The sequence below is a fragment of the Cherax quadricarinatus genome, chromosome 29 (assembly GCF_038502225.1).
Source record: "Cherax quadricarinatus isolate ZL_2023a chromosome 29, ASM3850222v1, whole genome shotgun sequence".
NCBI classification, from domain to species: domain Eukaryota; kingdom Metazoa; phylum Arthropoda; class Malacostraca; order Decapoda; family Parastacidae; genus Cherax; species Cherax quadricarinatus.
This window is the reverse complement of record NC_091320.1, coordinates 33,979,628-34,002,546: the sequence shown is the minus strand read 5'-3', so window position 1 is coordinate 34,002,546 and position 22,919 is coordinate 33,979,628. Positions and strand designations below refer to the sequence as shown.

General features: G+C 44.5%; 1 protein-coding gene across 2 annotated transcripts in view; it reads left to right on the top strand.

The window, feature by feature from the left end:
• The window catches only part of LOC128690438 (serine protease svh-1-like), a 109,415-nt gene that overhangs the window by 9,779 nt on the left and 76,717 nt on the right, over window positions 1-22,919 (top strand). The window contains exons 3-11 of one of the 2 annotated variants that reach the window (XM_070089693.1): window positions 1,366-1,652; window positions 3,863-4,108; window positions 5,262-5,360; window positions 5,895-6,033; window positions 6,458-6,549; window positions 6,951-7,051; window positions 7,170-7,324; window positions 10,916-11,079; window positions 12,405-12,552. In XM_070089693.1, the coding sequence (XP_069945794.1) occupies window positions 1,366-1,652; window positions 3,863-4,108; window positions 5,262-5,360; window positions 5,895-6,033; window positions 6,458-6,549; window positions 6,951-7,051; window positions 7,170-7,324; window positions 10,916-11,079; window positions 12,405-12,552 (1,431 nt within the window). Of the gene's footprint in view, window positions 1-1,362; window positions 1,653-3,862; window positions 4,109-5,261; window positions 5,361-5,894; window positions 6,034-6,457; window positions 6,550-6,950; window positions 7,052-7,169; window positions 7,325-10,915; window positions 11,080-12,404; window positions 12,553-22,919 lie in introns of both variants that reach the window. The other variant, XM_070089692.1, reaches the window with a different exon arrangement.

Below are 22,919 nucleotides of genomic sequence, written 5' to 3'. Positions count from 1 at the left end.
TCTGTGTCCGTGTCTGTCAGTGACTATCTGTGTCCGTGTCTGTCAGTGACTATCTGTGTCCGTGTCTGTCAGTGACTATCTGTGTCCGTGTCTGTCAGTGACTATCTGTGTCCGTGTCTGTCAGTGACTATCTGTGTCCGTGTCTGTCAGTGACTATCTGTGTCCGTGTCTGTCAGTGACTATCTGTGTCCGTGTCTGTCAGTGACTATCTGTGTCCGTGTCTGTCAGTGACTATCTGTGTCCGTGTCTGTCAGTGACTATCTGTGTCCGTGTCTGTCAGTGACTATCTGTGTCCGTGTCTGTCAGTGACTATCTGTGTCCGTGTCTGTCAGTGACTATCTCTGTGCGTGTCTGTCAGTGACTATCTGTGTCCGTGTCTGTCAGTGACTATCTCTGTGCGTGTCTGTCTCTCTTTATCAATATAACTATAAGGCGGCTTTTGCAAGGCAAAAATAAATTAATTTTAAAAATTCATAACAAGCAACCCACTCTATCAGTTCTATATAAATGATCCAAGTGGCTACAACAGATATTGAGCCCAACTGAAGGCGAAACTTACAAATGCGGTTAAAAAAAAAAATAATTTTCATATGGTTGACAAAATAGGTACTTCACCTGGCCTTAATACAAAGATTACGACGTGGTTAATTATTATTATTATTATTATTATTATTATTATTATTATTATTATTATTATTATTATTATTATTATTATTATTATTATTATTATTATTAAAGATTCGCCGGTATTCTCCCGGCCCGGGCCTTTTCCAAGTGGTGGCCCGGCCTTGGCTCCCTGTCTAGGGAGTGTCTGAGACCTAAGTCTCCCATGGGAGGAGGCACAAGTACCCCCTCATCTTTGGGACCAACTGTCCCCAGGCCCAGCCACAAGCTAGGCCTCTCTGGTCTGCCGTCCCCGCCCCAAAGGGGCTAATGGGAATGACAGTCTTGTGAGCTGCAAGCTCTGGCTCAGGCACCTACCCTACCCTAGAAGGGCTGGGCATGTTGTCGATGACGTGGTTAATTTTCGTGTAAGAACAGAGGAGCACTGCAGCCTACTGGCCCGTACCTGAAGACTTATGCGACTATAATTTACCGTTGGCTGCGTCTACAGTCATTGAACTCATTAGACATTGTATCGTTGACGCAAAATTTTTGTATAATGGTAAATTATACGCTAAAAACATTTGATTTGACAGTGGAAAAATTGCCTTTAAACTGTACTTGGTAATTTATACACGAAATACTTTGGAAATAAACTGGCAAACCGAATTCTTGCTGGTACAGATAGGTGGATGATGTCCTATATGATTATCTGCTTTACTGGTTAGTTTTACTTCCTGTTTGCACTTCTTTCCCAAGCAGATAGAAACCGAGATGGTGAAGCACAACATTCCTGGAGGCACGAGGATGACACAGCAGCAGCTGGTGTGGGGTATGATCACCTCTCTCGTGATCCAACATACTATAATACTCCGGGAATACTCACGCCAGCACATTACATGCATCCACCACACAATTCTGTACGACCCATGTCCAAGCGTCGCACACCCGTACAGTTCCCACTTCGAAGACGTTCTCGAGCAGTACATGGTCGAGGCCAGCCTGAGACGCTGTCCTGTCCTACACACGGTGTACACCCATATCCCAAGGTACAGTAGTTATATATAAACAAACCATACCATGGGCGGGAACTGAACTCGTGGCGACTCACTCGCCACGAGTTCAGTCCCCACCAGTGGTATGGTTTGTTTACAATCATGTCATTACAATTTCGCGAGTCGAGTAGTTAGATATGTATGAGTGGCCGCTGAAATCACTTTTGCACTGAGTGCTTGTAAAACAAAATGATTCATCAGACTGCTTCTTAGTTACTTTCCCTGTCTATCAGTCTCGTAGATTCATTCTTCCCTAGTTTTCGCATTCTTCAGAGTTTTGCTTTCTTTTAATGCTACATTATAGCGCATAATACAATTCAATTCTGAGACAAGTCTGGGCATTTTGAAACGGGCTTGAAGTACTCTATTGTGACTCCTCAATGAATCATTACCGAGGTTCCTGAAAAATGTGATTTGCTAGCCTGTTATATGTTGCTATGTGACGTTATTGCCATACTTTACCGGCAATGTATTTGTTAAGATACTCATTTCCAGAATCTTTTCTTTTTTCGTCAGCCTTTTCACTTTCCCTCTCCATGTACGAAGTTACATGACCTAAATATTCGAATGAACTTCAGCAGCTGTTTGACCATTCCTGAAAGCTGTCAAAATATGGAAATCTCTCCTTACATCTTGTTGGTAGGTAAGACACATGGGCAACAGTTAGGCAACTTTGTTCAGAAACGTTTCGCCTACACAGTAGGCTTCTTCAGTCGAGTACAGAAAGGCAGGAGCAGTAGAGATGTGAAGACGATGTGATCAGAGGTTGTCAGTCCCTGAGAAGAGTTCTGTTCCATAGCTTGAAACAATCTGAAGATCAAGCGACAGTGTGGAGACTTATATACTTATATGTGAAGACGAATACATCGTCTTCACATTTCTACTGTTCCTGCCTACTTTCTGTACTCAACTGAAGAAGTCTACTATGTAGGCGAAACGTTTCGGAGTAAAGTTGCCTAACTGTCGCCTATGTGTCTTACCTACCAACCTGTCGGTATTGTATACCATTTTGATACTCTCTCCTTACATCTGAAAAAAATACGTATGATTCGGACTGATCTGTGTGCCTTTGAAGAGTATGAACGGGTGAAGGTAAGGAGTAGTGTGTGTTGTTGTAAATTGCTAATGGACTAATTACTTCATTCTTCCTTCCTGTATCGGTGAGACTGAAGAACTTCCTAGTAACCGCTGCTGCCCTTCTCTCGTATATATACTGGTTCCCTTACCTTCGTGTGTGTGTGTGACTAATGAATGGTCAAAGTCTGACCGAAACGTCGTCATAAGTTTCTTTCTCCTATGTGCGTGTTATTTGTGTATTGAACAGTGATTTATATATTTTTCTTTACCACTTAGTACAAGTAAATTTCTCTCTCTCTCTCTCTCTCTCTCTCTCTCTCTCTCTCTCTCTCTCTCTCTCTCTCTCTCTCTCTCTCTCTCTCTCTCTCTCTCTCTCTCTCTCTCTCTCTCTCTCTCTCTATCTCTATCTCTTTTTCTTTTTTTTTACACAGGGTTTGACAAGGTTAAGGATCCCTAACTTTATTGACAAGCTAAGAGCTGTTACCTACATCAGCTCATTTGAAAGCATTTTTATTGTTATGAAACATACAAGTAGGGAACAGGATGAAGTTGGAGCCATCTGTGGGCCAGCATTTTCATTTGATCAACTGACTTTATCTCGTTGACATCATTATGCTGTAAGAATGTGTTCCATACTCGAGTCATCCTGGGTATATAGGATCTCAGATGGAATGATGTTCTGGAGAAGGGTACAGCCAGGGTGAAGTTGCTGCTTTCTGCCCGTCTTGTGGCATAAAAGCTTGTTTCACGCTCTCTCTCTCTCTCTCTCTCTCTCTCTCTCTCTCTCTCTCTCTCTCTCTCTCTCTCTCTCTCTCTCTCTCTCTCTCTCTCTCTCTCTCTCTCTCTCTACATTATCTGTGTACCCTGACGTATCTGTATGCAATGTCCTAAAAGAATGTTCTCAGTGTCACTCTTTAGGTTTGTTAGCCTAACATTTATATTCTTCCGAAGATATGCGGTTGATGTGTTGACTCCGGTGATATGCTCGGTGTGATACATGTAGGTCCTTGCTGTTGTTCAACATTTATTTTCTACCCTTCCATTCCTACTATCACTCTTCAAGGCCTAATCCCTTTCCAGTCATTACCGCCATTTGTATTCAACATCCTTTTCCCCATTATCCACAGAATTGTTCATTGTACATCAAGTGTGGATGGCATCCCCCATACTTAGAGGAGTGTCCACCTGGAAAACTCTTCAACCCTCAGTCGAATTACTGTGATTTGCCAGACAGGGTTGATTGCCCTTCAATGTCCCCGGTCAGCGCACCGCGGACCACAACACTGCCGCCCGTATCCCAACTGCCTATACCCAAAAGATGTCCGCGAGGTTATGATGAGCAAAGGTTTTCTGCCGTGTCAGATTATAATGATGTAAGTATTATTGTGTTAGTAGAAGTGGTGGCTGTGGTAGTGATAGTGGTGGGGGTGGTGATGGTAGTTGTAGTGATAGTGGTGGGGGTGGTGATGGTAGTTGTAGTGATAGTGGTGAGGGTGGTGATGGTAGTTGTAGTGATAGTGGTGGGGGTGGTGATGGTAGTTGTAGTGATAGTGGTGAGGGTGGTGATGGTAGTTGTAGTGATAGTGGTGGGGGTGGTGATGGTAGTTGTAGTGATAGTGGTGGGGGTGGTGATGGTAGTTGTAGTGATAGTGGTGGGGGTGGTGATGGTAGTTGTAGTGATAGTGGTGAGGGTGGTGATGGTAGTTGTAGTGATAGTGGTGAGGGTGGTGATGGTAGTTGCAGTGATAGTGGTGGGGGTGGTGATGGTAGTTGTAGTGATAGTGGTGGGGGTGGTGATGGTAGTTGTAGTGATAGTGGTGGGGGTGGTGATGGTAGTTGTAGTGATAGTGGTGGGGGTGGTGATGGTAGTTGTAGTGATAGTGGTGGGGGTGGTGATGGTAGTTGTAGTGATAGTGGTGGGGGTGGTGATGGTAGTTGTAGTGATAGTGGTGGGGGTGGTGATGGTAGTTGTAGTGATAGTGGTGGGGGTGGTGATGGTAGTTGTAGTGATAGTGGTGGGGGTGGTGATGGTAGTTGTAGTGATAGTGGTGAGGGTGGTGATGGTAGTTGTAGTGATAGTGATGGGGGTGGTGATGGTAGTTGTAGTGATAGTGGTGGGGGTGGTGATGGTGGTTGTAGTGATAGTGGTGGGGGTGGTGATGGTAGTTGTAGTGATAGTGGTGGGGGTGGTGATGGTAGTTGTAGTGATAGTGGTTGGGGTGGTGATGGTGGTTGTAGTGATAGTGGTGAGGGTGGTGATGGTAGTTGTAGTGATAGTGGTGAGGGTGGTGATGGTAGTTGTAGTGATAGTGGTGGGGTGGTGATGATAGTTGTAGTGATAGTGGTGATGGTGGTGATGGTAGTTGTAGTGATAGTGGTGGGGGTGGTGATGGTATTAGTAGTTATAGTGATAGTAGTAATATGAATAATAAGGCCAACAGTTATTTGAATAAATTAAATAAATAGTAGTATGCAATATATATGACAGTGAAAAGTAGTTTCCAAAGCTTCTTCCCATGTGCACAGGTGACATACTCTGACAAGACGAAAAGCAAAAAGAGTCATCTGGGCAGGGAGGTGGATACTCTCTGCCCGCGACTTGATGGAATGTTTCCTTACATGAAGGTATGCAAGAAATCACAGCAAAACGAGTGACTGTAAGTATATATATATATAAAATACCAGTGAGAAAAATAAGCAGAGAAAACTGGAGCGCTTTCGAGTGCTTCCACCCACATCTTCAGAGGATATGTTTGCAAGCACGTGAAACAGCTCAGATTTTCATTTTTATTTTCACAATGTGGTAAAATTTTTGTTTTGCATGAAGGTATGTATAAGAGGAGGCGAGCAGGAGAAATGGCAGTGAACGGGCCAGTATTGTAGGTTCGTAGTTGTATTATCAGAGAATTACACTCATGGCCTCCAGGTCCTTGAGGCCACATCCCACTGTTACTTCTTGATGACTTCCGTATGATTCTCTCTTGTAAACCCATCAGTTTTCCACGTAGATCCTTCACGGAAGGGCCATGATATAGGTGAAGGGCGTTTGATTCAAGGCACTGGAGTTATCCTCTACTGCCATGGATCCAGTTTGACAACCTCTCATCCCCCAGGTGCTGTCAACAATGCTTACTGTAATACTAATAATGGTTCACACAGGACTGCTCCAAGTACATCATATGCTTGCGGGGCCAAGCGAGCCTACACAAGTGTCCCTCAGGTACACTCTTCAACGTGGCTAAAAGCAGGTGCGCCTCCCCATTGGCGACAGTGTGTCCCAAGACTCCAAAGGTACAAAGTAAGTAAATGTAAACTGTTCTATTCTTAATCAGCCAGTTCATGTCATATTTATGTTATATTTGTGTATATTGTAATCAAGCAGTATTGTTTATTTATTAAAACTTCATGGTACTCTGTAAAATACCAGACCCATTTCGATTACTTAGAGCAAGGAGTGGTGGAGGCTCGATCATTAATCCGATAATAGCAAGAACACTCTACGTAACTCTGTCTTAACAGAGTATTGTTACATTTATGATAAGGTAACACACGACTCAAAGATTCCTGAGCAGCCTTGATAAGCGATCCATGTAGCGTTTCTCTTTCAAACGCAGTCTCTTCCACTCTGTATTGCATGATCTATATAGGTTTAGCGCTTTCGAGCAGCCCACCTGCTGGAAAGTGCCAAGTAAGAGTCTTTAAAAGGATTAACATCTTCTCAGGAGAACCCAGAATGATAACGATGACACCTCCAGCATCAGGCCAGAGACTGAGGCTCAGAGGGGGTACCGCCCCCTGGGCTGGCTATGTCCAGGTGAGCAAGTGATAAAAGTGTGGAGGCAGGGAAACAAGATATTATTGTTATTATTAATTATAATTAAAACTAAGCTCTAAACCCGCAAGAATCATACAGCTGGTGATTATATTAAGTAAAAACGCATAATACTATATTACCCTCCCCCCCCCTCACACACACATTAAGAAATTAATTTTCACTCTTTTCGAATTTTTCATGATTTGTGTCAGTGAAATTAACACTTTAAATATTTGCTTATTGCTTCATTGATCTGCTGCCCGTTCATTTCTCTTCACGCAACCCTCTTTCCTGTATATTTGGGCAAAGGCGAAGGACTTGCTTTGTATGGACCAGCAGGCCTGCTGTAGTGTTCTTCTTTCTTATATTATGTTCTTGTTCTTATACCGCTGCTGCGTCAGGTGTATAGGGAAAGGGAGGGATGGTTGCTGGTGGCAGACTCTCCACATGGCTGGACGAAAGACGAAGCATCGGTCGTCTGCAGGAGCCTTGGTTTCACCAGGTGAGTAACCAGGCAGTTGTTTCTTCCTCTCAGACTCCACAGCAATTCTGTCATTCTATATTAGTTATTCTGAGACCTACTTTTGGATTTCTTTTTTTTTCGCACGTTTGCCTGGCAGAGGAGCGGCATCAGCTACCCAGGGGCTTTGCTTTGGTTTTCTGTCCGGGATGAGAGAAGGAGTGCGTCATGTGAAATGCCAGGGCCAGGAGCAACACTTCATGAACTGTAACCTTATACTAGGAGATTCGGAAGATCTTGATAATACAGTGGTCGGTAAGTCTGTGTGTTTACTAACTGCTACACGTGAATCATATTATCACGTATCAACCACTGCTGGTACTATTGTCTCTCTGGCTTTTACCGTCTCTAATGCTGATTAAAAGGACTCAAGCGCAGTTAATTAAACATTTTATTGTGGCAACGTTTCGCTCTCCAGGAGCTTTATCAAGCCGTTACAAACAATACATAGACACAGAGGGTATATATAGGCTCAGAGTGAGGTGTAATACTAGTGGTAGTAGTAGTAGTAGTAGTAGTAGTAGTAGTAGTAGTAGTAGTAATATTAGTTGCCATAGTAGTAGTAATGGTAAGTAAGACACATAGGCAACACATGTACAGAGCACTGCTTACTCACGATGCATTACTCTAACAGAGTAAAGATCAAACCAGCGAGTGGCACAACCAATGAGTCGTCCAAACTAGCACTTGCAGCTGTCGTTAGTGGCAGGCTGCAAGTCAAATGTAATGCGATTTTATCGCTCAAAGAGGCCTTTGTTGTCGTCTGTACAGACGACACAGAGGCTGAGAAACTACTTACCACCACTGCTACTACCACTCTACGAGACCAGGGATTTCTTGTCTTGACTTCCCCAGCACTGAGGGCCAGGAGAACTGTGTTCCTCAAGCGACTCGACAACCTTATCACTGTACAGGCCACTGAAGAAATCAAGTCATCTATCGAAGCAAAGAACCCTTGGGCCAAGGTGGACTTCATTACTAAAATACCCAATGCTTCATCCATGCTGAAGGTCACCTTCAGTGACGTCAACATGGCAGCCAGAGCTCTCGCTGAGGGCCTGGCTATTCACTACTTCCACATCAACCCAGCCTTCATCGAAGCAGAGAAATTCCAACATATCTCACAGTGCTATAATTGTTACTCATACTTACACACCACAAATGATTGTCCTACCAAGGACAAGAAGTTCTGCTCCACCTGTGGCCGTGAGGGTCATGACTTCAAGAATTGCACTACTGCTTCACCACCTAAATGCTTGAACTGCAAGAATGACCACCATACTCTTGCTGCCAGGTGCCCTACCAGAAGAGACATACTCAAGAAACAACAACAACAAAAGAAACCCAACCCACAAGCAACCACATATTCTGCTATCGCCAAGCTTCAAGCAGACACTACCAAGATACTACATGCCACGCAAGCTGCTCCCACCACTTCCCTGCCAGCACCTATTGCCGACTCCACCAAGATTCTTTGTTGCATTATGTATGCTCATGTACAGAATGCAGCTGAGCCTGGTTCCTTCAACACCACCATCAATGAACTTTTCAAACTAAATAATATGCCTGGCCTCACATTCCCTGCATCACCACCTTCCACTGAGATCCTAAAATCTACTGCAAATATTACCAGCATCACCGCTGCTCCACCGCTGTCACAACCTCCACTAGACACAGAGATGGACCAATCAGAGACCTCTGAGACGTCGGCAAAACCCACCAATGAGAGTCCACTACCGCTTTCATCCACTGCTAGAGCAACTGACCAGTCGGAAATCTCGCCTTCACCAGTTCAGCCACCAGCCAAGAAAGCAAAAACAGAAGACACTGCGGATGCACCTCACGGTGCCACTGTCACTGACACTGCTGCACCACAACGGGTCCGATATCTGAAGGGTGTATACTTCTACACAACCAAGGAGTATAAGAACACAATGCTGTCTTCAGAAATCCATCATCACCTCCAGGACGGAACAGTCAAGTATACCTACGACCAAACTGCTACATACACCACTGAAGACATGACCAGACTACTCACTGCCAACACCCAACACCTTGTGGAAGTCAGGTACACCTCAAAGAGAAAATTCAGGATGCTTCAGAATAGGGACCTTGAAGATGGTACCCTCGTCTAGTACGACTATCCATGACCATTCACCCAGCACTTTGCTGTCCGCTAAAGTTGGGGTGTGGCTCCAATCAACCCTGTAACTGCTGCCCCTGCCCGACTGCGCTTCTCTTTGGGGAAGTCAGCGCAAGATAGAAGAAGACGACATCCTCCAACCGGAGGGCCAAGAAAGAAGAAAGATGATTATCATCACCCCCCACCCGGGGGGCCACTGCCGGGTCACCATCTGGAGAAGACCTGGGCCAGAAGGACCTGCGAATCAACATGAATGAAAATGAACACCAACACACGACACTCCACACAGGAGAGCACAGCGCTAGCATGATCGACACCATGCCTTGCCCTTCTAGGGCATGGTTGGTGCCAGAGCCCGAGTTTGTACCTTACAAGATGAGGGGGGTACTTGTGCCTCCTCCCATGGGAGACTTAGGTCTCAGACACTCCCTAGACAGGGAGCCAGTGCCGGGCCACCACTTGGAAGGGCCCGGGCCGGGAAAATACCGGCGAATCTTTAACAACAACATAGGCAACAGGCATCTTTAATCCGAAATGTTTCGCCTACACAGCAGGCTTCTTCAGTCGAGTACAAAAACTAGGCAGGAGCAGTAGAGATGTGGAGACGATGTAATAAGCCCATCACCCTTGAAGTCGAAGATTTGAGGTTGTAAGTCCCTCAGCCTGGTAAAGAGTTCTGTTCCATAGTCTGAAACAATGTGGAGATCAAGTGACAGTGTGGAGACTTATATACTGTCGGAAAGAGAAGTGTAGCGTGGTAGAGGAAATAATGTAATCACTAAGAGGTCACATCCCTCTTAGATCCAACCATTATCACTTGAAAAAGTTGTCCAAAGTATTTTTTTTCTATACCAAGATGCCATTGTGTTGCAGTGTCTGACAGAGTGAACATCAAAATGGTATATAATACTGACAGGTTGATAAGTAAGACACATAGGCAACAGTTAGGCATCTTTAATCCGAAACATTTCGCCTACACAGTAGGCTTCTTCAATCGAGTACAGAAAGTAGGCAGGAGCAGTAGAGATGTGGAGACGATGTAATCAGTACATATACCCTTGGGGCCATGCATTGTTTGTAACGACTTGATAAAGCTTCTGGAGAGCGAAACGTTGCCACAATAAAATGTCACATTAGTTGAACTTGCGTCCTTTTACTTTACATATTGTCGGTAATTCTACCAACATTAATACAGTCTCTATTACTGTTCTCACCTCTGCTACAGTTACTTCTACTGCTAGTGTTTTTGATGTTCTTTTGTCTTCATCGCTTTTGTTTACCGAATCACTTCTAGTGTTGCTATCACCACCTCCGGTGATGACGCAACCACTGCAAATGTTAATGTTCCCACTGCTATCTAAAATTCAAATTTTGGCTCTGTTAAATCTCCTAATCTCAACCGGAGTCATTGCTTACATTTTGAAGTCTTTTCTGGTGCTCTTACTATTGTCAGTTCCTTGTTGTTGCTGATGCTGCAGTTGTTGCTGATACTGTGCTTTAATATTTATATTTTAGTTAATTTTACCAACATTATCACAATTTATAATATTGCTTCTTGTACCGCTGCTGCTGTTGGAATCGTATTAAATAAAAGGTAATTTTAAACCGTCATTTTCATGCTTTTGCTGTTATGTTCCATTTTTTTTATATATAATTGTTTACACACCCTTCTCCTCCGTGGGCGGCTTGGGATCCTCCCACAGGAGTACGCTGCCTGAGGAACTGGGTGTCTGAGTGTGGTGCTGTAGGGGGAGTTCGCTGGGGTGACAAATGCTACTTCGTCCACACATCGGACCTCGCGTCGCACTCTGAGGCTCGTGTCAGGTGCTCTTCCAGGGGTGCCAGGCTCCTCTCTATCACCTCCCAGGTCAGTCAACAGATCAAAGTTATGCTATATCCGATTTTAGCAATGAGTATATTATTAGAGCGTATTTATCTGTGTATGAATCTCAGTTAAATTAAGTTAAACAAAAACAGTCTCTGGTCTTGGACTACACTGACCTCACTTGTATAGTTCCGTGAGAGATTTGCCATCTCTGGCATGAAGATCTGGAGGCTTTACTCTGGGTCTCTGCATAGGGTTTAATTCTCTCCTATGAGCCATGTCCACCCTCTCGCCACTATCTCTTCACTGTAGACCATTTCTTGGTATATTGCCCATGTTTCCACTCTGCCAGGACCCTCTTTCACTCCCTGCCTCACGGGGTACAACCTACGACTTCCGGGTCTCGATCCAGCCCTCAGTTTTGATATTTTTTCGGATGTGATGGATGCGAGTATTAAATTTTAAGTTACAATCGGGGTATATACCTAATTATTTTCCTCCTTTTCTTTCTTAGTACGAATTACTTTTTTACTTTAAATCGAGTGTTTTTAGCTTTATTCGCGTACATCCAGGAAGAAATCTTCACAACTGTGTTGTTAATTAAGGACGACAGAATCCGGATTAGATATACGTAGCAGATGTTGTGTTTATATTTCCATTGTGTCGGTATTTTATACCATTTATTTCCACGTCCTTACGTTGATGAGTGGGACAGTCTGTCTAGTATGGTTACAAGAACATGTGTAATCCGCAAACAGGACTGATTAAAGTTCCTGGGAGGCATTTGGAAGGTCAGTAATATACAAGGTTAATACTAGTGGACCAAGAACGCTACCCTGCTTTAATTAATAATATTATCCTTTCTTTCCCGTTGTTCACTTATTGGCTTATGTCCATTGTGTTGCAGTCTGTCCTGAAGCCAACCTTGCTTTTAAGGTATATATTTAAGATAGTTTCATTAAAATTTGTGTAATTATGACATACATTAACACGAATATTACATAAAAGCGAAACAGTTTTTTAAGTACAAACTGCAGAGGGAGAGAAACCGACAAGACGCAAGTACTAAATGGTTTAAAAATCGACAAGTTGAAGATTGAGATACTTATGCAACATATGGGAATCTTTATTGAGGATTCCCATAGGTTGCATAAGTGTCTCAATCTTCAAGACGGAAGTAGCACAGACGTAAATTATTATTATTATTTAAATAAAAAATAAGAGCTAAACCCACAAGGGTCATACAGCACTGCGATGGTCTTAACCGAAAGTAAAGATTGAAGGTTTGAGTGTTTTCATTCTTTTCACAAATAACACTACTCAATAGGATCCCTTTCTATTCATTTTCTCATAAATTTTCGAGGTAGGTAGAGAACGACTTCGTCTCCGACCTCCTGGAGGCGATGGGTGGGGACACCTTGAGTTTTTACACTGAAGGCGTCATGAACCACGTCAACCATCTCTCCCAGCGGAGGGTCAACTCCCTCAGTTTGCCTTTCTCAGCGTGGTGGCCAGGTCAGTGGTGGTGTTGAATAAAATAGGTGGTAGTAGTGTCCCTCACCACTGTGGGGGCAGAGGTAAGTAATGTTGAATGGTGGTAGTGAGTGGACAGGGGAGACGAGTGATGTTGGTAGTGAGGGATATTAGTGATGGTAGCATCATTGGGTGGTGGTAGTAGTGCTGGTAGCACAAATGGCATGCTCTTATTAGAGAAGAACACATCGCTATGCCCCAAAAATATCTTTATCCCAGCTGTAATGTAAAAAATATGACTTCGTCTTAACGTCCACTTTGATTTGTCCATTCTTTGGATGAATCAGAGAGGAGAAAACCACTTCAATTCAGCTTAGTACTTGCACAAGCCAACACTAAAGTCGCCATCACAACCAGCACATCCATGAAAGACCTGACCAGCACCAAAGCGATGAACCTTGAACTAGTCAATGGTTGTGTTTACACAATCCCTTGTGGATGTATGTATGATTTTCGCCAAGACCGGAGTCCTGGCGATGACCCGTCTCAGGCTCCCGAAGGAGAAAGGGTTCTGCAATGTTGCAACGTATGCTATTCAAGCATTGTTTTGGTCAGTTCATCTGGTCCGTCTCATAAGCGACAACACCGTATGTACTCCTTACTGTGGACACTAGCGAGGAGGAGGATATGTCGTTATCACGGGCAACAGCTTGTCTGGTTCGTTGACTCCATGGTACACTAGTGTAGCCGCAGTCCTCTCTGGGTTTTCTTCGGTAGGGGATATCAGTGCCAGTTGCCTGCGGAGTGTCTTAGTAGCTTCGCACTCCAGGAGTTAGTGTGTTAGGGGGCGCTGGATAACGTGCTGACAGTGCTGGCATATCTCCTCTGCCTTGTCTATCATCATCTTGGCTGTGGGAAAGCCCAAACGAAGCCGAAGGATGGCGGTACACTGCGCTCTGGACCAGCTTAAGGGGAAGGTTGCAAGTATTCCAGAAGTGGCCAGTTGCTGAACATCTGGAGCAGGCTTGTGTAGATGTGCATGTGTTTTTGTCGTGGCCGAATTTGTAGCATTTAAGACATTGTGTGATTGGGTAGAAGTTCGGAGTGAAGAGAGTGTTTGGAGGAATGCGGATGGTCTTGGCAAAGATTCCTTGACTGAAGAGTGTAGAGGCGTCAGCAGGAGTAGAACAGCGTATTTTGAGAATGGTAGATTATTATTATTATAATCAAAAAGAAGCGCTAAGCCACAAGGGCTATACAGCGCTGCTGAGAATGGTAGAGTTTTCGGGTCTGTAAATATCGTCAACAGAGTTGTAGATGAATGGTTCAAAGAACCGACACGTTGTTAAATTAGACACATGTGCAACTCTTGGGTATCTTTATTGAGGAAACGTTTCGCCACAGAGTGGCTTCATCAGTCCATACAAAGGATAAACTTGAAGAACAGGAGGAGAATGAGGTAATCAGTCCCTCAACCTTGAGTCGATGTGGTCACTCCATCAATCTTGAATAGAATACGGCATATGAGCGGAGAAGCAGCTTATAAACCGTAGGCAGGAGAGGTGCAGCAGTCGTAGGTGGTGTCACATTTGTCCAGCAGTCGTAGGTGGTGTCACATTTGTATGGACTGATGAAGCCACTGTGTGGCGCACTGAATCCACCAATGACAGCACTCACATTCCTTCCACCAAAGAGGAGCTGCCTCTGACTTCCAGCACTACACCTCCTGAAGCATCAGCCCCACCTTCGCCACAACCACGATCAACTAAGCAAGCCTCGACACAACCACCTTTACGTATTGAGTCACCTCAACCTGCAGAAGAGGAACAACCGATCAGATCCACTGGCCCTCCCACCATTTACACAAGTAACCCACTACTCATATCACCGGTTGCCGTCCTGGCAGTCTATCAGATCAAACATGGGACTATGAAATATACCGTTGCCCCTGGATGTGACCAACAAACTGTAACCGACTTACTAGAAGACCTTGGCACCGACAAAACTCGTACAATCGAGTGTACTCTCCTATCAAAACCTGCATTCCGGCGACTTCAAAGTGGATCCAAGACCGGTCGCTAGGACAAGCAAAAACCCGCATATCTCAACGTAGATGCCACCTCTCCAACTCACCACAGTTATCATCGTTGCCTACCTCGTCCTGTGACTAACCTACTGCTACAAGACCAACGCGACTGGGCCTCTCTGTTCCTGTTCTCAAGTCTGTCCCACGATCGCCTTAGCTGCTGGGTCAAGCCCTGGCTCTATTTCTACGACTAAGAACAACATTCCTCTCCCGTCTTCCCAGCTCATCCCATTGGGATCTTACCTGCACTTGTTCGTTCGTTCGTTCTGTATGTTAGAAGTGATCAAGGTCCCAGGACCGAAACGTTTTCTAATAAATATGTCATAGTGTTTGCTACGTGTCTTTCTAAACCAACTTATCGGTATTTATTACCAAGGTTTATACCACTTCTTGATGGAAATATAAACACGGATGCAGTATAATGTGATCCTTTATTGACAACGTTTCACCCACACAGTGGGCTTTTTCAAGTCACACGGATCTACCTGGGTTGGAAGGTACGAGAGTATTTATAGTCATGTTCAGAATGTTGAGGTCAGGTGGAGAATGCTGCATCTGATGATCCACTGGGTTGGGTTATAGAGTCTTGGGTAGCTTGGCAGGGGTATTGGACAAGTTGTGAGTAGACCTTCTGCAGTGTTCTATGTTCTTATGTGGGATAGCGATGAAGAAGTTTCTGCAGAAGGTCTACTCACAACTTGTCCAATACCCCTGCCAAGCTACCCAAGACTCTGGAAATAAATGGTATAAAATACCGACACAATGGCAGTATAAACACAAATGCAGTATAATGTGATCCTTTATTGACTACGTTTCGCCCACACAGTGGGCTTTTTCAAGTCACAAACAGAACTACCTGGGGTGGAAGGAACGCGAGTATTTATAGTCCGGCTGAGGTCAGGTGAAGAATGCTGCATCTGATGATGTACCGAGTTGGGTTGTAGAGTCTAAAAACTTGGGTAGCTTGGAAAGGAGACTGGACAAGTTTGTGAGCAGACCTTCTACAGTGTTCTTATGTGGGATAGCGATGAAGAAGTTTCTTGGCAAGTGGTTCAGCTATGTTATAGAAGCCACTATTCTGGTTGAAGTTGTCGGATATAGAAATAAGTGATGATTCCAGGATTCTTCGGTATTGGGTGTTGTCTTCTGTGGCGATAAGTCTTGAGTTTCTGTAGTTTATCAAGTGGTTGTGTGAATTACGGTGTTGTACGCAGGCATTCCTTGTGTCGTCAGACCTGCTTGCGTATTGGTGTTCTGAAATACGTGTTTGGAGGTCCCTTGATGTTTCGCCCACGTATAACTTGTTGCAGTCATTACAAGGGATTATGTATACCCCTGCAGAGGATGGAGGCTTGTCCTGCCTACTACTGGTGATGTCCTTGATGGTCGTGGTTGTGGAGGTAGATACTTGGAATGATGTTTTGGCAAAGATGTTGGAAACATGTTTGGCAATGGAGTTGGTGGGAAGGACTATGTATCTCTTCTCGGCAGTGTCTTCTCTGGGTGTGTTGAAGATGAAGATTGAGACACTTATGTAGCATATGGGAATCTTTATTCAGGAAACGTTTCGCCACACAGTGGCTTCATCAGTCCAATACAAAGAGGAAGGCGTAAGGAGAGGAGGAGTATGAGGTAATCAGTCCCTCAGCCTGGAGTCGATGTGTTCAGTCCATCAATCTTGTAGAATGTGTTGAAGATGTTTAGTGCTCGCCGTCTGCAGTCTCTGATGAAGTGACGAGGATAGTGGAGTTTGGAAAATACCTGTTCAATTATAGTGCATTCTTCCTCAAGGAACTCGTTGCTGCAGATTCTGAGTGCACGCAGGAAGAAGCCTATAATTACACCACGTTTGGTTTTGGTGTCGTGGTGAGAGTAGAAGTGGAGAAGATCGTTTTGGTTGGTGGGTTTTCGATAGACTTTAAAACGAAGTTCGTGGTCAGCTTTGCAGAGTAGAACATCAAGGAAAGGAAGAGTGTTGTCGACCTCTTCTTCAAGTGTGAACTGGATTGAAGGCTCGACCTGGTTGAGCTTGTCTTGGAGAGCTTGAACGTTGAAGCGTTTAGGAGTTATGAGGAGAATGTCGTCAACATAACGGAGCCAGGTGACAGACGAAGGAATAATGGTGGAGAAACGTTCGGCTTCTAGATGTTCCATGTATAGGTTCGCTAGGACTGCACTGAGTGGCGAACCCATGGGTAGTCCAAAAGTCTGCTGAAAGAGGTGATTTTCAAAAGAGAAACACGTAAAACCAACACATAGTTCAACCAGGTCGATGAAGTCGCTGGCTGGAATGGGAAGATCGGACCTACCTTGAAGAGTGTGCAGATGACTTAAACAATGCTACAAAGGAAGCTTTTCTCCAAGCCAGAACACTAGGCACAACACTCCGGGGCAACATGAACAGACGCACCGCCGAAATCATTCGCAGCAGAGTTACCACAGCGAATGTTCAACAGAAGATCAGACTTACTAGGAAACTACAAACACTCTGCGATAATAGTAATTGGAAAAGTTTAGGAAGACCTGAAATTATTCAAAATCTTTCATCTCGTCCACTGTCAACCACAGAAACTGAAGCCCTCAGCTTAGGCCTCAAATTCGCAACAGGAATTACGAAACCAAAACAAGACCTCAATTTCATCGCCAAAAACTACAGACACAATGACTCCGACTTCCAAAAAGGCTATCTTCAAGGCATCATCTCAGCAGCCATCTCAACACGCAGCTCCCCAGTCATACCCCGACGTTACATCAATGCACTCAAAGGTTTAGCAGAAGACACGACCATCAGGGTCACCACCGCTGATAAAGGAGGTGGTGTTGTCATCATGAACACTGACGATTACAGGAACAAAATGCTCAATCTACTTAATGACCCAGATACCTACAAACCTCTCACAACTAACCAAGTGGACAACCTTACTAAAACTTTTCTTCAAAGGACTCGCCGCATTCTGAGGAGCTCAGAACAAGGGAAGAAACTTCTGCACACCATGCCCAGCAACCCCAGACCTGCCAGAATGTACGGCCTGCCAAAGACTCACAAGCCTGGTATCCCACTGAGGCCCATATCCTCGGGAATAGGCAGTGCTCCCCACAAGCTCTCAGGAATTCTCGCCAAACACCTCTCGAAACTCTTGGGCACTATCAGTCCAGCACATCTCAAACACTCAGGTGATCTTCTCAATCGCATTCGCAACATCAACATCAGGAACAAGAAACTTTCCAGCCTTGACGTGACTTCCCTATTCACTAAAGTACCTACTAAACAAGCCATCGATCTCTTGCGCAAGAAAATTGACGATTCACTTGATCTTCCCATTCCAGCCAGCGACTTCATCGACCTGGTTGAACTATGTGTTGGCTTTACGTGTTTCTCTTTTGAAAATCACCTCTTTCAGCAGACTTTTGGACTACCCATGGGTTCGCCACTCAGTGCAGTCCTAGCGAACCTATACATGGAACATCTAGAAGCCGAACGTTTCTCCACCATTATTCCTTCGTCTGTCACCTGGCTCCGTTATGTTGACGACATTCTCCTCATAACTCCTAAACGCTTCAACGTTCAAGCTCTCCAAGACAAGCTCAACCAGGTCGAGCCTTCAATCCAGTTCACACTTGAAGAAGAGGTCGACAACACTCTTCCTTTCCTTGATGTTCTACTCTGCAAAGCTGACCACGAACTTCGTTTTAAAGTCTATCGAAAACCCACCAACCAAAACGATCTTCTCCACTTCTACTCTCACCACGACACCAAAACCAAACGTGGTGTAATTATAGGCTTCTTCCTGCGTGCACTCAGAATCTGCAGCAACGAGTTCCTTGAGGAAGAATGCACTATAATTGAACAGGTATTTTCCAAACTCCACTATCCTCGTCACTTCATCAGAGACTGCAGACGGCGAGCACTAAACATCTTCAACACACCCAGAGAAGACACTGCCGAGAAGAGATACATAGTCCTTCCCACCAACTCCATTGCCAAACATGTTTCCAACATCTTTGCCAAAACATCATTCCAAGTATCTACCTCCACAACCACGACCATCAAGGACATCACCAGTAGGAGGCAGGACAAGCCTCCATCCTCTGCAGGGGTATACATAATCCCTTGTAATGACTGCAACAAGTTATACGTGGGCGAAACATCAAGGGACCTCCAAACACGTATTTCAGAACACCAATACGCAAGCAGGTCTGACGACACAAGGAATGCCTGCGTACAACACCGTAATTCACACAACCACTTGATAAACTACAGAAACTCAAGACTTATCGCCACAGAAGACAACACCCAATACCGAAGAATCCTGGAATCATCACTTATTTCTATATCCGACAACTTCAACCAGAATAGTGGCTTCTATAACATAGCTGAACCACTTGCCAAGAAACTTCTTCATCGCTATCCCACATAAGAACACTGTAGAAGGTCTGCTCACAAACTTGTCCAGTCTCCTTTCCAAGCTACCCAAGTTTTTAGACTCTACAACCCAACTCGGTACATCATCAGATGCAGCATTCTTCACCTGACCTCAGCCGGACTATAAATACTCGCGTTCCTTCCACCCCAGGTAAGAGTAAGACACATGTGCAACATCTGGGTATCTTTATTGTAGACGTTTCGCCATCCAGTGGCTTTATCAATACAAATTCCAGGACATAACTTGAAGACAGTAGAACTATGTACAGAAGATGAGGTAATCAGTCCCTCAACCTAGGAGTAGGTGCGAACAGCACCATAGTCGTGGAGATTCTGAAGCAGAAGAAAGAATCCTGGCGCTTATATAGTAACGTCAGGTGAAGCAGACGAGGGCAAATTCACTGGTAGGCGGGATTCCCCAGTGGAAGTAGGTCCGTCCCAAAGAGAGGGTTAGTTGTAGTAAATGGTATAAAATACCGACACAATGGCAATATAAACACAAATGCAGTATAATGTGATCCTTTATTGACTACGTTTCGCCCACACAGTGGGCTTTTTCAAGTCACAAACAGAACTACCTGGGGTGGAAGGAACGCGAGTATTTATAGTCCGGCTGAGGTCAGGTGAAGAATGCTGCATCTGATGATGTACCGAGTTGGGTTGTAGAGTCTAAAAACTTGGGTAGCTTGGATAGGAGACTGGACAGGTGATCTTCTCAATCGCATTCGCAACATCAACATCAGGAACAAGAAACTTTCCAGCCTTGACGTGACTTCCCTATTCACTAAAGTACCTACTAAACAAGCCATCGATCTCTTGCGCAAGAAAATTGACGATTCACTTGATCTTCCCATTCCAGCCAGCGACTTCATCGACCTGGTTGAACTATGTGTTGGCTTTACGTGTTTCTCTTTTGAAAATCACCTCTTTCAGCAGACTTTTGGACTACCCATGGGTTCGCCACTCAGTGCAGTCCTAGCGAACCTATACATGGAACATCTAGAAGCCGAACGTTTCTCCACCATTATTCCTTCGTCTGTCACCTGGCTCCGTTATGTTGACGACATTCTCCTCATAACTCCTAAACGCTTCAACGTTCAAGCTCTCCAAGACAAGCTCAACCAGGTCGAGGCTTCAATCCAGTTCACACTTGAAGAAGAGGTCGACAACACTCTTCCTTTCCTTGATGTTCTACTCTGCAAAGCTGACCACGAACTTCGTTTTAAAGTCTATCGAAAACCCACCAACCAAAACGATCTTCTCCACTTCTACTCTCACCACGACACCAAAACCAAACGTGGTGTAATTATAGGCTTCTTCCTGCGTGCACTCAGAATCTGCAGCAACGAGTTCCTTGAGGAAGAATGCACTATAATTGAACAGGTATTTTCCAAACTCCAGTATCCTCGTCACTTCATCAGAGACTGCAGACGGCGAGCACTAAACATCTTCAACACACCCAGAGAAGACACTGCCGAGAAGAGATACATAGTCCTTCCCACCAACTCCATTGCCAAACATGTTTCCAACATCTTTGCCAAAACATCATTCCAAGTATCTACCTCCACAACCACGACCATCAAGGACATCACCAGTAGTAGGCAGGACAAGCCTCCATCCTCTGCAGGGGTATACATAATCCCTTGTAATGACTGCAACAAGTTATACGTGGGCGAAACATCAAGGGACCTCCAAACACGTATTTCAGAACACCAATACGCAAGCAGGTCTGACGACACAAGGAATGCCTGCGTACAACACCGTAATTCACACAACCACTTGATAAACTACAGAAACTCAAGACTTATCGCCACAGAAGACAACACTCAATACCGAAGAATCCTGGAATCATCACTTATTTCTATATCCGACAACTTCAACCAGAATAGTGGCTTCTATAACATAGCTGAACCACTTGCCAAGAAACTTCTTCATCGCTATCCCACATAAGAACACTGTAGAAGGTCTGCTCACAAACTTGTCCAGTCTCCTATCCAAGCTACCCAAGTTTTTAGACTCTACAACCCAACTCGGTACATCATCAGATGCAGCATTCTTCACCTGACCTCAGCCGGACTATAAATACTCGCGTTCCTTCCACCCCAGGTAGTTCTGTTTGTGACTTGAAAAAGCCCACTGTGTGGGCGAAACGTAGTCAATAAAGGATCACATTATACTGCATTTGTGTTTATATTGCCGTTAGTTGTAGTAGTAGATGTCATAGTCGTGAAGGTTATGTACATGTCCTCAGAATTAAGATTCCATGATGTTGCAGTGTCTGACAAGTTGTGTACGAATGGTACATAATACCGACAAGATGAGAGTAAGACACATGTGCAACATCTGGGTATCTTTATTGTAGACGTTTCGCCATCCAGTGGCTTTATCAATACAAATTCCAGGACATAACTTGAAGACAGTAGAACTATGTACAGAAGATGAGGTAATCAGTCCCTCAACCTAGGAGTAGGTGCGAACAGCACCATAGTCGTGGAGATTCTGAAGCAGAAGAAAGAATCCTGGCGCTTATATAGTAACGTCAGGTGAAGCAGACGAGGGCAAATTCACTGGTAGGCGGGATTCCCCAGTGGAAGTAGGTCCGTCCCAAAGAGAGGGTTAGTTGTAGTAGTAGATGTCATAGTCGTGAAGGTTATGTACATGTCCTCAGAATTAAGATTCCATGATGTTGCAGTGTCTGACAAGTTGTGTACGAATGGTACATAATACCGACAAGATGAGAGTAAGACACATGTGCAACATCTGGGTATCTTTATTGTAGACGTTTCGCCATCCAGTGGCTTTATCAATACAAATTCCAGGACATAACTTGAAGACAGTAGAACTATGTACAGAAGATGAGGTAATCAGTCCCTCAACCTAGGAGTAGGTGCGAACAGCACCATAGTCGTGGAGATTCTGAAGCAGAAGAAAGAATCCTGGCGCTTATATAGTAACGTCAGGTGAAGCAGACGAGGGCAAATTCACTGGTAGGCGGGATTCCCCAGTGGAAGTAGGTCCGTCCCAAAGAGAGGGTTAGTTGTAGTAGTAGATGTCATAGTCGTGAAGGTTATGTACATGTCCTCAGAATTAAGATTCCATGATGTTGCAGTGTCTGACAAGTTGTGTACGAATGGTACATAATACCGACAAGATGAGAGTAAGACACATGTGCAACATCTGGGTATCTTTATTGTAGACGTTTCGCCATCCAGTGGCTTTATCAATACAAATTCCAGGACATAACTTGAAGACAGTAGAACTATGTACAGAAGATGAGGTAATCAGTCCCTCAACCTAGGAGTAGGTGCGAACAGCACCATAGTCGTGGAGATTCTGAAGCAGAAGAAAGAATCCTGGCGCTTATATAGTAACGTCAGGTGAAGCAGACGAGGGCAAATTCTGAGGACATGTACATAACCTTCACGACTATGACATCTACTACTACAACCAACCCTCTCTTTGGGACGGACCTACTTCCACTGGGGAATCCCGCCTACCAGTGAATTTGCCCTCGTCTGCTTCACCTGACGTTACTATATAAGCGCCAGGATTCTTTCTTCTGCTTCAGAATCTCCACGACTATGGTGCTGTTCGCACCTACTCCTAGGTTGAGGGACTGATTACCTCATCTTCTGTACATAGTTCTACTGTCTTCAAGTTATGTCCTGGAATTTGTATTGATAAAGCCACTGGATGGCGAAACGTCTACAATAAAGATACCCAGATGTTGCACATGTGTCTTACTCTCATCTTGTCGGTATTATGTACCATTCGTACACAACTTGTCAGACACTGCAACATCATGGAATCTTAATTCTGAGGACATGTACATAACCTTCACGACTATGACATCTACTACTACAACTAACCCTCTCTTTGGGACGGACCTACTTCCACTGG